The 17,970-nt window shown below is 37.6% G+C and overlaps 1 protein-coding gene across 8 annotated transcripts in view; it reads left to right on the forward strand.

Moving 5' to 3' along the window:
• Positions 1–731: 731 nt before the first annotated feature.
• Positions 732–17,970, forward strand: part of arhgef28a (Rho guanine nucleotide exchange factor (GEF) 28a) — a 101,205-nt gene continuing 83,966 nt past the window's right edge. For 5 of the 8 annotated variants that reach the window (XM_083531693.1, XM_083531697.1, XM_083531696.1 and 2 more), the window contains exons 1-2: positions 732–892; positions 10,937–10,988. In XM_083531693.1, the coding sequence (XP_083387819.1) occupies positions 10,956–10,988 (33 nt within the window). In that variant the 5' untranslated portion in view covers positions 732–892; positions 10,937–10,955. Of the gene's footprint in view, positions 893–10,755; positions 10,869–10,936; positions 10,989–17,970 lie in introns of those variants that run through there. The other 3 variants (XM_083531700.1, XM_083531698.1, XM_083531694.1) reach the window with 3 other exon arrangements.

Below are 17,970 nucleotides of genomic sequence, written 5' to 3' on the forward strand. Positions count from 1 at the left end.
ATGGAGCATTGACCAGAGAGATTAAACCAAGCTAGCTGTCTATTTTTATATCATCCATCCTAGAGCTAGAGAATAAGTTTCCAGGCAGTTACAAAGTATCCACAAGTATCTCAAGAAGCAGCAAACTTGAAAAAACAATATAATAACAAGATGCTTAGAGCAAAAAAATGACTGATTCAATTATTTGATTGTCAGATGCAATTTGTGACTGTTGCTGATTGGCCAATCCCTGTTTAACCTTGCAGGGGTTATTGCTTTAAAATCTAGTGAACCAGTAACTGGCCAGACACATTGCCAATGTTAACGGTTAGTTTTTTTTTCCTTCCAACCGAACCCTAACCGTAACCCTATGTCACATCGGCGATGTGTCTGGCCATTTACTGATCTCCAGGTTCCATTTTTAAATACTTGGATTAAAGCTCTGCTGCACTACTCAATTTAGACTGGTATATTCATACTGGTGCCACTATCTGTAGAAGATACGCCATACCGAGATACAATGCAAGGAGCCGTACTAACAGACCAGGATCACAATTAAAAAATGATAACATCGAATATGAATGATAAATACCTGTAATGTTTGTCTTGTATAAAAACTGTGTGCTCTTGCTAGACAGGTGACTTGTGACTCTGGCCTCTCAGAAGCCCTGGGCTGGGGGCGTGGCTACCCCGCCTGGTGTTACCCGGAGGGGCGTGGCTCAGGCGGAAAGAGGCACAGGGGGCGTGGCTTCTTGCACTGTATTGCCGAAACAGGAGCAGTGGAGCAGCCGCGCAGCAGATACAATGAACAGCAGCAGTGTGGATGAAATGTGCGCGTAGTTACTTCTCAATAACAATCACACCTTTATTGCAGAAACTGGTTCACCTTCTCTTGACGTCTCTTTGCACCGAGGTAGGTTAAGTTTGCTTTGTGGATTTCAGCTCTAAACAGTGGGTTACAGTAAAAAGGCTGGTTGAGGTGAGGACACCTGGACTTCACAAACGCCATTGATGGTTGACAAGCGGCAGCCATGGGAACCCGGCATTCCATGTTTATTTCCGTGTTTTAATGAATTCCCCGTGAATGTTAGTGTTGATTCGCAATGAAAGTGACGACAGTGTGTTTGTTTTGTTTGTTGATTAGAAATAAATAAATAATGGGAAAGAAATAAACGCGCCTGACGCTGGTTCTTTGAAGATGCGACCGACCTGGTGCGCATTGGCCACCTGTTGTTTTTCTTTACGCAAAGTTTATTTATTTATGTATTTTTTTTTTAAATATAACATTTTCAAGATAGAAATGGCGTCTCTCTCTCTCTCTCTCTCTCTCTCTCTCTCTCTCTCTCTCTCTCTCTCTCTCTCTCTCTCGTTCAGCTGTCATTTGTTCTTCGGCATGTGCGCTCACCTTCCATTATGAGTGTAGATCAAGATCATACAAACTAGAGCGAGTGTGGATTAAGATTATAAGATCAAGATGAGAATCGATCAAAATGAATGTAAATCAAGATGAATGTAGATCAAGACTGTGAATTTATGATCATAAAATCAAGATTATAATATCAGAATAGGTGTAGATCAATCAAGATTATAATATCAAGATGATAAGATCTAACTCTTTAGAACAGGTTCGGTAGACACCCTTAGAACTACAGAGTGTTGTTATGTTAAAATCTTTGCCTTCACTCTTGGAAAGTAAATACATAGAGTGTGCAAAAAAAAAAAGTTGGATTTGGATTTTCTAGCTTGTCTTTGTTAAACCAAACACACTTAAGGTCACTTGCAGTAGGCTGTTAGAGACGGACTTTAAAGTGCCCGAGGGACAAACACTGGCTTCTGTGTCGTGATTATTGGGAGAGATTTCACTTCCTCCTTCCATGTGGCTTTGTTTCATCCGAATAGTCTGGAAAAAACAGATGATGTGCAGCTTATTTACTAGGCACATGTGCTAAAATAAAAAAAGGTCATTGAGAAAACAGATGAATATTAAGGATAGACGTTAGTTTGAGTCTGATATTAAACATTACCAATGCAGTTATCAATAACACACAGTTGTGTTTGTGGGAAAACTCAATCCTGAATCCCATTCGACATGCTTGTGTTTAGTGATTCTGGAGCTGATTTGTTGGCTGATGTTGGATTTCAGGTTTTTGTGTTTACCAGGTTTGGTTTGTGCTCAGGATATTCAGACCTGGACAGTTGCCAGTTTCCTTCAAACCAATCAAAAACAAAGGTGATGTGTCCGAAACTCCAAATATTCTGTCAAATAATTTAGGTGAATGTGCTCAATATGTCAGACCACAGGTGAAGCTTTTCAGGGTTGTGTTTGGTGCGAACTTTTGAAATGATTGGTGTGGTAAGAAAACCATAGTTTGAGCTGTAGATCTCGTTTCAAGATGTTACAGACTGATAGAATTCACTGTGCATCAACATAAGCAAGGCTTCTGAAGAAAAGTGATCCCCTATTTGGCTGTCTGTCTATTTGAAGTTTTACTGTTTGTTTTTAACATTAAATGATTGAGGTCTATCTCAGATAAGCTCTGTTCTTTCATGCCAATAATCTAAAGTCTATGGTTTTAAATTCAAGACTACATATTTAGCAGTTGAATATTTTTTTGGTTATGACTTATGCATTTATGCTCTTTCTATGAGTTTATAAGTGGTGCACCAATTTGGTAAACTTTTAGTGTGAATGTGCATCTGGTCTCAGTGATGGCACGCAAGGGTGATCAGTTTCAATGCCATTTATTAAGGGATAACAGTCACGGTTTAGTGTCATAATAAATGCCTAATACAAAATTGGTGAAGACAGCAAAGTTTAGACTCGGTGTACCAGATGCATAGCAGCTAAACAAAGAGATCATGGCTTGTTAGCCGTCTGAGATATCTGGCATGATGCTGTGGACTGCAGCATTGACTGAAAGTTTGGAAGCTAGCTGACCTGTTTGAGTGTACAGGTAAAGAGTTGAGAGAGCTGGACAGACAAAAGGAATAAGAGATAAAGCGAGGGCTAGATCCTACTGGTGGCGCTATCAGTAGGCAGCAAAGGAAACAGTTAACTAAAGCAAAGAAATCGTACAGAACAGTAAAAGAATCAATTCGGATTTTTTGATGAATTGGGAAACGATAGCTAAGTGGTTAAGGTGCTGGGAAACTGATCGTAAGGTCAAGGGTTCAAGCTCTGGTATCGCCAAGCTGCCCTTCAGAGCCCTTAACTCTGTGTGCTCCAGGGGCGCCGTACCATGGCTGACCATGAGCTCTAACCCCAACTTCCAAGCAAGCTGGGATATGCGAAGAAAGATTTAACTATGCTGTAAAATATATGGGACAAATAAAGGCTATTATATTCTTTTAAATCTTGGGTAGCGTTTTTGGAAGATCTCTTACAAATAAATAAATTAAATATTAGCAGTTTGTTCAGACTTTTTTTTTTCCTTTTAAATGCTTTCTCTGTGGATGTACAAAAGCATTAATACAGTGCAAATTGTAATTTTAAAAACTGTTTTTTAGCATGGGTCCGAGTGAGATGTACAGTTCAATGTCTGAGTTCAGGATGAGGTCGTAATCGTCATGTACATTTCTGCATTGGATTTTTAGAAAAACTGTTCTTGAGTCTGCAAGTGTAACAGCAGAGGCTCCCGAAGCTTTTGCCAAACTGTAAAGGAATAAACAAGGAATGTACTTGATTATAATTTTCACATAGGTAGGGTTTGCGATTTCTGTTTCTGATGGAAGGAACCTGGATACCAGTGGTGTATTGCGGAGTGTGCTTTACCCAGTGAAGGGCCTTCTGATCTGAGACAGTGCAGTTTTTGTACCAGCAGTTTGTTAGAACAATATACATCACTGCAAACGTCTACTGATAAACAATTAAATTGTTTAAGTATGTAACCAGATGAATTACTGCTCATTTGAAATACACTGATTTCATTTGCATGCGGCAGTAACTTATCATTTAAGGCTGCATACTTAGACTGTATATAGATGGAAATACCTTCACTGCTATCCAGAAACAAAGCTCAAGAAGAGAATTTGAATTTGTGAATCGACTTCTTGTGGTTACGTTTGACAAAGTGCCTGCACTTGAATCTGCTCTTGTTTCCCCTTAACCTATACGCATAATCACATCGCTGAGGAAGACTTGACTTCAGTATCACAGACTACAATGTATTAGTGTCTAAGTGGCTTGTTGGCCGGTTAAATCAGAACGTTTAAAGGCAAACGGTCAGAGAAGTATGTGTTTATTCTACACTTCAAGGTTAAAACAGATGTCTCATCTGGTGCACCAGTCAAGTGTTAGGATAGGAAACAAAATCAAACCACTTTAGAATGATGCGCCTTCTTATTTATGATCAAGAACAAAACGCAAAATCAACAAAATGTCATCTTTTTTTGAGATCCCACATAATTCACAATTTTAACAAATAATTTTTTAATGAATTTGCAAAAATATTGCAAAAATATCCCACACGTGATCCCTCATTTAGACAAGTTTTGATTTAATCTTTAAAAATTTGATTGTCATGTTGTCACACTCATGACTCACTTGATGTCATCAATCAGCTATCTATTAGCTTAACCATGCCGCAAAATTATCATTATTACTATTATTATGTTTCAAATATGTGAAGACTCAATATCCCCCTTTAGAAGTCTTATCAACCTGCTGTTTGTGCACGTTAAGTTCACATATGTTTTGAAATCGACAAGTTGTCTTGTTAGAATTTCTAGTTTTTGGGTGTGTGTCATGTATGACCATTATACTTCTAACAGCACACATAATAATGGTAACAATATGATAACATAATATGATAATGGTAACCTGAATACAAAAACCCCCTGCAAATTTTCCACAAAATTTTGGAAAAGATTGCAACAAAATCTGTCATTTAATATCTGGGTGGGACTGATAATGGTTCAGCAGTAAACAGTGTCTGGGTAGTTTAATTGTATTCTTTATTTTGGGAGAGCCGATGATTTTAAATAAAGGAGTACTGGAAATTGTGTTTGTGAACTTTTGGACAACTTTGCTCAAACTTTGTGCCAATCTGCCAGCTTACTCAACACGCCAAGTTCTTCAACCTTAAAAGTTACTATTGTCAATATTCTCTTACACTGCAAAATTTCCCCTTAAATTTTCAAACCTAAACCCAACATTTCTTAAAATTTTCAAACCTAAACCCAACTAAGGCCATGTCTTTCACATGAAGAGTCTTGGGGAGGAGTTATTGTTGGGAGTTTGGCATGCGAGCAAAGTAAGGGATGAGATTGGAATTTGGAAATCGGAATAAGAAGTCGACAAGAAGAAAGGTGGTGCTTAAGGTGTGGTCTTGCAAATGTCAGTTATTTTTAACTCCATGTGCCGTGGAATTTAGACGTCTGGACAAAGTTTGCTAAGATTCACTTTAAGCCGTCACGGGCTACTCAGTGTTTCTCATCATCCTTTGCATCTTTCTTTTCTTGTGGTTTTTTCCCCACCGTCTCCCCCTCGGGTAGTCCTCACTGATCTCATCACAAATCCAGACCCTGGTAGGGCGTGTGCGGGTTTGTGCGTTTCGGCTTCCACTAGAAGATTTGTTTATGTGAATCAATACAGTGTTATTCACTTTGTTACACACATCATAAAAGCCCAGATAATCCTTTTAGTCTAAAAACTTCCAGGCTGAGTCTGGGCTCCCTCGCTCGCTCGTCCTCTCGATACTGTAAGAAACAATCCTCCGCAGCCGTCGCAGTCCCCCTGGACAGACTCTCGTCCCACATACCAAAGTTAAGAGCAGTTCTTGGAATATTTGCGGGATAAAAGCTGAACATGTGTTTTGCATTTCTGTCCGATTTGTTGAGTGGAGTAAAATTAAAAATGATGTCTTGCCAGCGTTGCCCACAGTTTATAGGCAAAATATTCGATTTCATTTTTTAAGAGGCTGTAGCTAAATCATCGCAGCGTTTCCCCCTCAGACGTAAAATATACTCAGGGGAGAGAAGGCGGCGGTGTAGGAATGGGGGTTGAAGTATGCCTTGGTTTACGCCTCTCTCTCACCCGGAGACCTCTCAGCTCCTTCTGACACACCTGTCAATCAGACCTAATAGGCATTTTGGATGCCCTTATCCAGAGCGAAGATTTTTTTCTTCCTTTCATACTGAGCAGTTGAGGGTTAAGGGCTTTGCTCAAGGGCCCAGCAGTGGCAGATTGGTGGTGCTGGGATTTGAACTCATGACCTTTCAATCAGTCAAACATCTTAACCACTGAGCTACCACTTTCCTTATAGCTACCATTTATTTAGTTCTGGTGTGGACTTTTGGTGCAGCTATATTGGTTCTAAAATTTTTGCACATGACTAATCCATTTGCTCATAATATTATAAGAAAAGAGTTTTTTCAGATTTCTAGGGATACGTGATATGATGCGCATGTGATAGAATGGCACAATATAGATAGATAGCCTGATAAATCCTCCCTATCGGCATACCTTTTTACAACTTTGTCATGTTACACTACAATCTGAGCTGTAGCTGATTTCATGGAAAAAAAAACATCTTCAAGAGGTCATGTGATTTATTTTCCATATCGCTCAGTATTAACCGCAGATGCAGAGCCTTGTTTCAACATAAGGGTGCAAACTAAAATGATGCAGGTCTTCCAACGACAATTTGGTCTAATTGAGGTCCAAATGTAAACAAATTATAATAAGAAATCCTGGATTTGATGCTATAATTAATTGCATGTGGATCTTCGGTAAGATTATAGTGGTTTTAATCTGTGTGATGTGGACGTGACCAGAGAAAGAAGTATTAAGGGATAGATTCTCTATTTTTATTTAGCTCGACATGCTACTAGCTAATCGTGATGTTTAAGCTACAGTGAACCTGTTGCTGTGTCTTTTTTTTTTTATCAAAACAAGATCCTAAAACAAATTATAAACAAGCGACCTATCCAAACTGAGGTGAATCAGTCAAGATGTTTTGTGCAAAGCCTGTGCAAAAAGGTTTTACTTTTATATTTGTGAATCAAGTCTTATTATGATGTAGCTACCTATAAACTAGCTTAATTTCTCTTTCCGTTTGGATGTTCTCGCTAAATATTAAGCTCTATCATGTCTCTCACTGTCTCTGTCTCTCTTTCACTGTGCTTTTCTCTTTCTTTTATTCTCTCTATTTGGGTGTTCTTGCTAAATATTAAGCTCTATTATGTCTCTCACGGTTTCTGTCTCTCTTTCACTGTGCTTTTCTTTTTCTTTTATTCTTTCTCTCTCTCTCTCTCTTTCTCTCTCTCTCTCTCTCGCTCTCGCTCTCTCTTTCTGTAACGGGGTTTCTTTCTCACTCTGCCTTTTACTGTCTCTTTCTCTCACTTTGTCTCTCTCTCTCTCACTGTCTCTCACTGTCTCTCTCTGTGCCGGTCTTTCCATTAGTAATTGGAATATTGAATCATTTTAGTGACTTGGTTCTTTGAATCTCATTCATCAAAATAAACGAATCTTTATAGAGTCATTTAGTTAATTTCGTTCCTTTAATCAGAAATAAAATAAAATGTACATTTTTTAATAAGCAGATCCTCAACACGTTTACATACACAAACTTTTACTATAGTTCCAATAATTTATATAATTGTATTCTGCTTCCTGTGTAATGCACTGCATAGAGTATAGGGAAGTCGTAATAAAAGAAGGAACATCTCGGACTTGAACAGGCGAGATTTATGGGCTTCTCAATTATGTTTTCTGTAAATAAACGATGTGCGATGCTTTGCTCGTGCGCGTCCAATAGAAAATTAATGAATCACTTTTTGAGACGACTCGTTCTTCTGAGTCACATTAAAGATTCGCTCAAAGTTAATGAATTAATGACCCATCAATACTTATTACTTTTTTTCTTCCTCTTTGATCAACTCTCTCTCTCTCTCTCTCTCTCTCTCTCTCTCTCTCTCTCTCTCTCTCTCTTTCTGCTCACTTTCTCTTACTGTGTGTGTCTCATACTGTGGGTTGCTCTCTCTCTCTCTCTCTCTCTCTCTCTCTCTCTCTCTCTCTCTCTCTCTCATCCAGGGTTACTGTTTCTTCTATTTTGTGTGCATGTGTATATGTACATGGCCTTCCTGGATTTCCCCACCTGTGGTTTAGGTATCGATCTCAGGCCGCATCATCATGAAGTAATAATGAGCCTGTGTGTGTGTGTGTGTGTGTGTGTGTGTGTGTGTGTGTGTGCGCGCGCGTGCACATGTGCGTGCATGGAAAGGTGTTGTATAAAGTTACAGTTAACAACAGAATGTCACATTGCCTCTTATTATTGGGAAAAGAGGGTGTGATGTGACTTGGGAGTGATCCCTGCATCACTTGTGTGAAAAGTTGTAGGTTCTCCAGTGTAGTACTGCTGCTGGGAAAAGAATTTCAAATGTCGACATTTTTTTGCAAAGCGGTAAATCAGCACTCCGAGGCTGTTGAGTCTTTGTTATTCTAAATGAGATAAATTGTTCGTATGTCAACACATCATTAATCATTATCGTTTTAAACCCCAGGGTTCAACTTAACGTTGAACTGTGAAGTTGTAAAGCTGCAGATAACAAAAATAATGTCTGTGTTTTGATTTTACTTGGATTTATCATTATTGGTTTGTAAAGCAATTATCACAGATGCAGTTCTTTACTGCAAAAAAAGGATCTTTTAGTGAAAAAATCTGTCTATGATACAGACCCTTTTTTTAAACACAACTTATCTTTACTGCATTGAAAGTTTATCTCATTAAATAATAAATAGTTTTTTTTTACTAAAGTATTGAAACACCTGACTCTTCCAGCCAATCCTCCAACTTTTCCTTCACTTGAACTATGATATCTAAACCTGTTCCAGCATGACAATGCCCCTGTGCACAAATCCAGCATATTCATGAAGATATGCTTGTGGAAGATCTTGGTCTGCTCTGACCTCACCCCTAATGAACACTTTTGGGATGAATTGGAATGCTGACTGCACCCCAGGCCTCCTCACCTCACCTATATCAGTACCTGACATTACTAAAAACCCGTTTTGGCCACATGAGCACAAATCCACAAGCACATGCCAAAATCTAGTGGACCACAGATAATTTTCGTGATTATTATTATTTAATTCAATTTTATTATTCAAATTTGTTATAGTGCTTTTACTAAACAGACATTGTACGGCCAGCAGCTTTTCAGGGATAGGGTTATTATAAAGTTATTATATTATAAAGTTGTATATATTAATGTCTTAGTTAGTGATTATAAGTTTATTCCTTACCATTTTAAGTTGATCCTTTTCATAATGAGCGAGCCAGTGGCAACTGTGGCAAGGAAAAACTCCCTGAGATAGTATGAGGAGGAAATCTTGAGAGGAATCAGACTCAAACGTCCAATCATTCATTACAGTTCTATCTATCTATCTATCTATCTATCTATCTATCTATCTATCTATCTATCTATCTATCTATCTATCTGTCTGTCTGTCTGTCTGTCTGTCTGTCTGTCTGTCTGTCTGTCTGTCTGTCTGTCTGTCTGTCTGTCTGTCTGTCTGTCTGTCTGTCTGTCTGGTCTAATCTAATGTAATGTAATCTAATCTAGTCTAATGTAATCATTGCTGTTTAGCTAGTTGTGCTGCTGCATAAAACATGATTTTGTATTTGGACAAAAATCACATAATAATCTCGGACAGATTAACGGACTGGGTCCATGTCAGTTCAAGATGTTTTTATTTACTGAGATTTTTTTTTTGCATCACGTTGAACACTATTAGATTCTTAATCACAAACTGTTGTACTGCTGTGTGGAAAACTAGCTAGTGGTGTTTTGTGCATCTTCCCAATAACAAATTGCAGTCCTGGCCTCCGCTTAAGTCCTTTTGTTCTTTTGTACACTGTCTGCGCTCGCTCGCTCTCTCTCTCTCTCGCTCTCGCTCTCGCTCGCTCTCTCTCTCTCTGTCTCTGTCTCATTGTATATTTGTATATCTGCTGTCATTCTCTCTCCAACTCCCATTCCCTTTCACTTTTTTTGTGTCTGTTTCTATCTATTCTCTCTCTTCTCTTTTAGTTCTCTCTGGACCTTCTGTCTCTCTTTCTCACTCTTTATATCTATCTATCTCTCCCTCTTTCTTTCCCTTAATCTGTGAGTCTCCCATGCTGTCTGCCTCACATTTATTTTTTGCCTCTCTGTCTGTCTTGTCTGTTTTGTGCTCTCTCTCTCTCTCTCTCTCTCTCTCTCTCTCTCTCTCTCTCTCTCTCTCTCTCTCTCTCTCTCTCTCTCTCTCTCTCTCTCTCTCTCTCTCTCTCTCTCTCTCTCTCTTTTTAGTCTGCCTGCTATGTTATTTTTCTGTCTTACTTTGCCCTTTTCTGTCTATTTCTCTTATTGTATGTTTGCTGCCATTCTTTTTGACTCACATTCCCTTTCTCTTTCTCTCTATTTGTCTATCAGCCTGTTCCATCTCTTCTCACTAATTTCCCTGTCTGTTTGTCTACTGGTCTCTCTCTCTCTCTCTCTCTCTCTCTCTCTCTCTCTCTCTCTCTCTCTCTCCTCTCTCCCTCTCTCCCTCTCTCCCTTTCCCTCTTTAGTTGAATGTCATGTTTTGTTTTTCAGTGAATAGACATTTGTCCTCTGTGTTTTCCTACCCTGCGTGTGTGCGTGTGTGCGTGTGTGCGTGTGTGCGTGTGTGCGTGTGTGCGTGTGTGCGTGTGTGCGTGTGTGCGTGCGTGCGTGCGTGCGTGCGTGCGTGCGTGCGTGCGTGTGTGCGTGTGTGTGTGTGAGAGAGAGTGTGCATGCGTGCGCGCGAGTGTGTGTGTGTGTGTGTGTGTGTGTGTGTATAGGGCCGTATTGTATTGTAGGCCCAATTTGCTCATATGGTTTTGGGTAGCATTACACTCGCTGCTCGGCTGCAGATGTGTCTGGTTGAGCAGGTATGTGTGTACACATGTATTTCCACCACTCTGGCCTGTATTAAACTAAGTGCTTTGTTTTTTTGCAGATTAGAGTGTAATGGTCTGATGGAGCTGAACAGAGATGAGGTCCCTGTTTATGTAAGTATGAGAAGCAGACGTGTTCAGACGCTTTCTGCTTCTTTCTGTCTGCGTCTCGGATTTCTTTACTCCTTCGGAAAATGCAGAGATAAACAGAACGACATGTAAATAAAAGAAAATGGGGGATTTTACTAAAACACACATAGCGCTAGGTACGTTAGATGATTCATGTATGTACACAATATTTGCGTTTATTTTAAAACCTCTTCTAAGTTTCTGCTTCTTTACCTTCTCACTATACACTCTCTCATTCATGTGAAATTCTATCTTTTTTTATTATTTTTATCCTCCTGGGATTTATCCTTTCATTCTCTCTGCCTGCCAAATGTCATTTATTTGAGGTCTAGTGTGCGTGCATTTGTGTGTGTGTGCAAATATGAAGTGTGTGCCATAGATATTGTGGTTAATTCTCACCTTTATTGTTACTATTATAACCAACATTTTGTTTTGTTTTGTTTAGAAAAGATTTGTGCATATAATCAGCAGAACGCAGAGAATTACACACACACACACACACACACACACACACACACACACACACACACACACACACACACACACACACACACACGTTATTTTACACAAATTAATTTTTTTATATTTGCAAAGAAAGATGAAAAAATTCATTTGCTTTGAGGATCAACCATTTCTTACAACAAATACAATTACAGCATTTATATTATATTACATTATATAACATTTATATAAAAATTTTTCTTCAAAATATATTTTGGTGATATAGTGGTATAAAATTAAATAACATGTACTACCATTGGAATAAAATGACTTAAACATTGTAACATTCTGAACCCCTTAAATGTCACAATAAGTTAAAATTAAGATCAAATTATGGTTTCATTTTAAGGGAATTAAAATGGATGTACATTATATGAACAAAAGTTGATGAACACCTGACCATAACATTTTTGTATATACTATCTATCTATCTATCTATCTATCTATCTATCTATCTATCTATCTATCTATCTATCTATCTATCTATCTATCTATCTATCTATCTATCTATCTATCTATCTATATATATATATATATATATATATATATATATATAATATATTTTAATCTGAATTCACTGTTATAATACCCTTCATTCTTCTAGGAAGATGTTCCACTAGATTCTGGATTGTGCTTGTGGTGATTTGTGCTCAATTAACCACAAGGGTTTTAGTAAAGTTTGGTACTGGTAATGAGGCCTGGGGTGCAGTCAGCGTTCTAAATCATCCCAAAGGTGTTCAATAGGGTCAAAATCCAAGCTCTATAGCAGATCACTCAAGATCTTCTACTCCAACCCATATAAACCATATTTTCATGCTGGCTTTGTGCACAGGTTCAAATTAAGAATGAAATCAAATGAAAATGTAATGCTTCCACATATAAAGATCCTAATAAGAACCACATATGTCTGCAAAAGTCAGGTGTCTCAATACTTTTGTCTATGTAGTGTATCTTGTTATTGCAAAGGGCATACAGTAGTTACATATTAAATACAATATGCAGTGTCTAAAAAAAAAATGAAAGGACGTGTTGTTCTAAAGATGCAGTTAATTTGATTTGTGATTTGTTGTAGTAATCTAGACATTTTATTGTAAATGCAGAGAAGCTGATCTGAGTATGAGAAAGAAAGATGATGTGTAAGGTGATTTTTAAATGAGCCAGATCCAAGAGAGGTTTTAAGGAGGAAATTATTTAGTGGGAACGCAAAAGTAATAAAAAATGGAAATGTTGTGGTGAGCTTTTGGTGTGTCATTAGCGGCAGTTACTATGAATGTGTAAAATACAAATTAAAACACATTGCAACATGAAACATACAAATGACAGAAATACATTAAATGCACAAATAATTTATGCAGTCCTTCTATCAGGCAGTCATGCGACATCATGCATCCAATGCAGATTCAGGTCAAAGCTACAGTTAATGTTTGGATCAACCATTCAAATGGGGAAAATGTGATTGCTGTAACTGTGGCATACTTGTTGGTGCATAGACTGTGTTATCATGGGCACAAGCTCAAAAACTGAACCATTAAAGACAAACGACCAGGTGACCAAGGGCCCCCTCCCCCTAATTTTCATATTTTTAATTTGGTAGCCTATGATTTTTTAGCTAAAGTGGTAGCTGTTGTAGTCTGTCCACTTCAAGTTTTAATGATGCTTTTTTGCTGATGTATATAAAGAGTAAATGACTTACCAGTGGTGGAAAGTAACAAAGTAAATGTAATTTGTAATTAACTGCACTTTACTGAAGTATTTCCATTTGGGCAGACTTTTACATGACTACACTACATTTTGAACTCAAACAAATTTTTACTCAACTAGATTTTGTGAAACTGGTCAAGCATGCAGCAAGCCACCAATCAGAGTAGAGTACACTCTCTCTTTTGAACTTGTTTTGATTGCCCCTTGGTGGTATCTACTTAGCACCAACATACAGTTCAGCATCAGCATCAACACCAAGCAGAACATTTTGAGAGGAATAAATGATGAAAGAAACTTTTTTTTTTTAAGTAGTTGAAAAGAAGGTTTTGGCCTTATGATAATTTTAATAGATATCTATCAGTGTTTGACTTATTAATATCATTCTATTAATAGATCGTTGTGCTAAGAGTAACATTAGAGTCTTTTCACAAACTAAGTTGATTAATCTTGTAAGTTTAAAAAAATATAATGGGACATTATAGCCATTTTATATCATAATATTTTGGATACTCAAGTTTAGGTTAATGTTGAAAGGGAGCACTTTTACATTTACTGGAATAATATTTGACCTACTGTATCTCTGCTTTAACTTAAATACATGGTTTGTGTACTTCGTCTATCCCTGTGACTTACTATATCCTTTCTGGCTGATTGAACCAATTTGCCATTTTTCTAGGACTTCTTTTATTAACAAGCAGTTTCCACAAACAGAAATGTCTCCCACACACTGTTTTTTGTTTTTCACACCATTCGGTACTAGAGACAATTGTGTGTGAAAATCCCCGGAGTGCTAAATACCCAAACCTGCATATTTGGTTCCCCAATCAAAGTCACCAAGTTTACAGCTTTTCTTCATTCTAATATTTGATGTAAAAAAGAATCTGCATGTTTTATTATTTTTCTTTTTGCATTGCACTGCTGCCACATGATTGGTCGATAAGACTGCATTAATATTCAATTGTACAAATAATCCGATGTTTGGCCAGGGATATTGAAACATTGCACGAATCATGCCTGTGACATCATGAGACTGGCATCACACAGTTTCAGATAGATAAATTTGACTGAAACCACTCGTAAGACGTCATCTTTTCCACACACAAAGAAGGTATTCATTCCCTTATTGACTGGGAAAAAAAGCAGACTAGTGTTGTAGTGTTAAGCTTAACTTTATTCTACCTCTTTTTCATTTCAGATAATATTTGAAGTTTAGTTGGTGGTTTTGTGTCTCGCACTCACTCACACACATACACACACACACACACACACACACACACACACACACACACACACACACACACACACACACACACACACACACACACAAACACACACACACAAACACACAAACACAAAAACTAATCCAAATGTAACCCAATATTTCTTACCCCAAAAAACCTTAGTTAGAGTAAGTAATATACAAAAACCCAGCAATCTGCTCTGCCCAGTAGGCAGTGGGTAAATAAATTACCCTGCATTTATTTAAAAAATGTTAATGGTGGTCAATTCCATTAGTATATTCGATCGGAGTATTGAAATAAATATTATAAAATGTCAATTCTATAGGTATCTATTGTCTTTGTTATTATCTATAATCATTGTATTTAGTGCTCCATATATCTGGATCTGTGTTCGGGTTTAAACTCAAAGCTGGTGTAGCCTAACTGTGCTGCAAGACCACTTGGAACCAGTAGAAAAACCTGGCAGCATGGACAAGATGATGCATGCCTCTGACAGTTCTTCAACCACAGCTACATCACCCAACTTCATAGTTGGTCTCAACTATAGATGAGCAGGGAACTGTTTTTATAATCCCACACAATCGTTTGTATTTGTATTGCAGCTGTAGGTATTATTTAATAGAAAACTTAATTAGTCCTGGACCTCAAAATATGAACAAATTAGTAAGCAAATGTAGACCTCTACAGCCCTGCCTACAGCAGGGGAATTACTAAGGACACTCTAAATACATTGTACCGCATTATTTTTTGCTTTGCCACCTGTGTCTACTCACTCTTGCTGACATGAAAGTACATATTTAGCACATGTATTTTGTTACAACCCTCCAGTTTGAGCAATGCAATGAGACACACTGTCATTATGTTACAAGAAGACCTTCAAAGCAATGTGGACTTCAAAGCAGAGCTATTGTGAACATCACAATGTGTTTATTTTTATTACTTTTCATTCCTTCTGATCTGAATAACAGGTTGTCAGGTCTCGCTGGCTTAAATAACATAAATGGTAAATGTGCACATTGATAAGTATATACCGCTGCAAACAATTTCCTTTTTGAACCACATCCAGTATACAAATTGAATACCGGGCTGCACCGGCTGCTTGAAATAATTATTCATATTCACTCCACCCTTAAAACTTTCATGTGTAATGCGTTTTAAGTGTAACCAGGAAAAAGCGTCAGTCTTGCCTGTATGACCTCAGCTCAAAAGAATGGGCATGTGTTAAGGTGTGGTATCTCTTTAGCAGGTAATTGGGAGTGTTTGTTATTGCAACTGGACCTTTTTAGGGATTAACGTGGACAGCGTAATATCAACTTGCAACTAATGGCTCGATAGACAAATGCTGTAATTCACTAGAGTGAAAAAAAGGACTGTGTGTGTGTGTGTGTGTGTGTGTGTGTGTGTGTGTGTGTGTGTGTGTGTGTGTGTGTGTGTGTGTGTGTGTGTGTGTGTGTCTGTGTGTCTGTGTGTGTCTGTGTGGGGCACATGGCAAATGGTTAACATATTGGTGTTAAATACTTTCAGGTGTCCTTGAATATTGAATAGACCAAGTGTTTTTTCTGTTTGTTGTAAGTTTTAGTCATGTAGAATATTCACTGATATAAAACATTCATTAGATTGTGCCCTTTTAACTTTCAATGATTTTGATGTTATGTACTGTTTGAGTTTTTGTTTATTACTGTCATTTCAGGATTTACTTCTAAAGAATAATTCGAACTTCATGATCACGAATTGAGATGCTTGACAGGTCTATAAAAATGTGCTGGCACGATTGAGAATATACAGGTGCATCTCAATAAATTAGAATATCATTAAAAAGTTGATTTATTTTAGTAATTCAATACAAAATGTGAAATTCGTATATCATATAGATTCATCACACACAGACGGATATATTTGAAGTGTTTATTTCTTTTAATTTTAATGGCTTACATATAATGAAAACACAAAATTCAGTATCTCAGAAATTTAGAATATTGTAAAAAAGTTCAACATTGGAGACTCATGGCGTCACAATCTAATCAGCTCATTAAATCCAAACACATGCAAAGGTTTCCTGAGCCTTTAAATTGTGTCTCAGTCTGGTTCAGGCTACACAATCATGGGGAAGACTGCTGACTAGACTGTTGTCCAGAAGATGATCATTTACACTCTGCACATGGAGGGTAAGACACAAATGGTCATCGCTAAAGAAGCTGCTGTTCACAGAGTGCTGTATCCAAGCACATTAATGAAAAGTTGAGTGGAAGGAAAAAATGTGATTAGAAAAAGGTGAATTGAAGCCCATCCAAAATTTGGGGAGATTCACAAAGAATGCAGTGCAGCTGGAGTCAGTGTTTCAAGAGCCACCATGCACAGACGTATCAATGAGCTACAACTGACGCATTTCTTGTGTCAAACCACTTCTGAGACAACGTCAGAGGTGTCTTAGCTGGGCAAAGGACAAAAAAGGACTGGACTGTTGCTCAGTGGTCCAAAGTCATCATGTTATCTGCTGGTGTTGGTCCACTGTGTTTTATCAAGTCCCAGGTCAGCACAGCCGTCTACCAGGCACACTTCATGCTTCCCTCTGCTGACCAGCTTTATAGAGATGCTGATTTTATTTTCCAGCAGGATTTGGTACCCGTCCACACTGCCAAAAGCTTGGTTGGTTAAATGACCACAGTGTTTGTGTGCTTGACTGGCCAGCAAACTCACCAGACCTCACCAAACTCATCAGACACCAGGAAAATGAGAAACAAGAGACCACAAAAAAATGCAAATGAGTTGAAGGCCACTGTCAAAGAAACCTGGGCTTCCATACCACCTCAGCAGTGCCACAGACTGATCACCACCATGCCACGCCGAATTAAGGCAGTAATTAAAGCAAAAGAAGCCCCTACCAAGTATTAAGTACATATACAGTAAATATACATATTTACTAAAAATGTTTTTTTTTTATTGGTCTTATGAAATATTAAAAAAAATGTATAGTGAATTGGAGGGTTTATGTTAATTGTGAGCTAAAATCATCAAAATGAAAACTCTTGAAATATATCAGTCTGTGTGTGATGAATCTATATAATATAGTTTCACTTTTTGTATTGAATTATTTAAATAAATAAACTTTTTAATGATATTCTAATTTATTAAGATGCACTTGTAGTTTATGGCAGGAATAAAGACAAAGTTTCTAAATTTGATTAGCAGAAAAGCAGAAAAGTCATTGATATTGATCGGGAAATTGCCTGCGCATGACGATGTCATTGAAAGTGGTAGGTCAGTTGTTTAGATGTTAGCCTCCTAATGGCAAGGTCAGGAGTTGAAATCCCACCACTGCCAAGCCATTGTTAGGCTCTGGAACAAGGTTTTTAGCAGGGGTGGACAGTAATGTAGTAAATGTAATTTTTATATGTACTTAAGTAGATTTTTACTATCTTTACTTTACTGAATTTTTTTTATTATTTCAGGAGACTTTAACTTTACATTCAGTACATTTCAAGTCAAATTATTTTTTACTCAACTACATTTTGTAAATGTTTATG

The sequence above is a fragment of the Silurus aristotelis genome (assembly GCF_946808225.1).
Source record: "Silurus aristotelis genome assembly, chromosome: 26".
NCBI lineage: Eukaryota > Metazoa > Chordata > Actinopteri > Siluriformes > Siluridae > Silurus > Silurus aristotelis.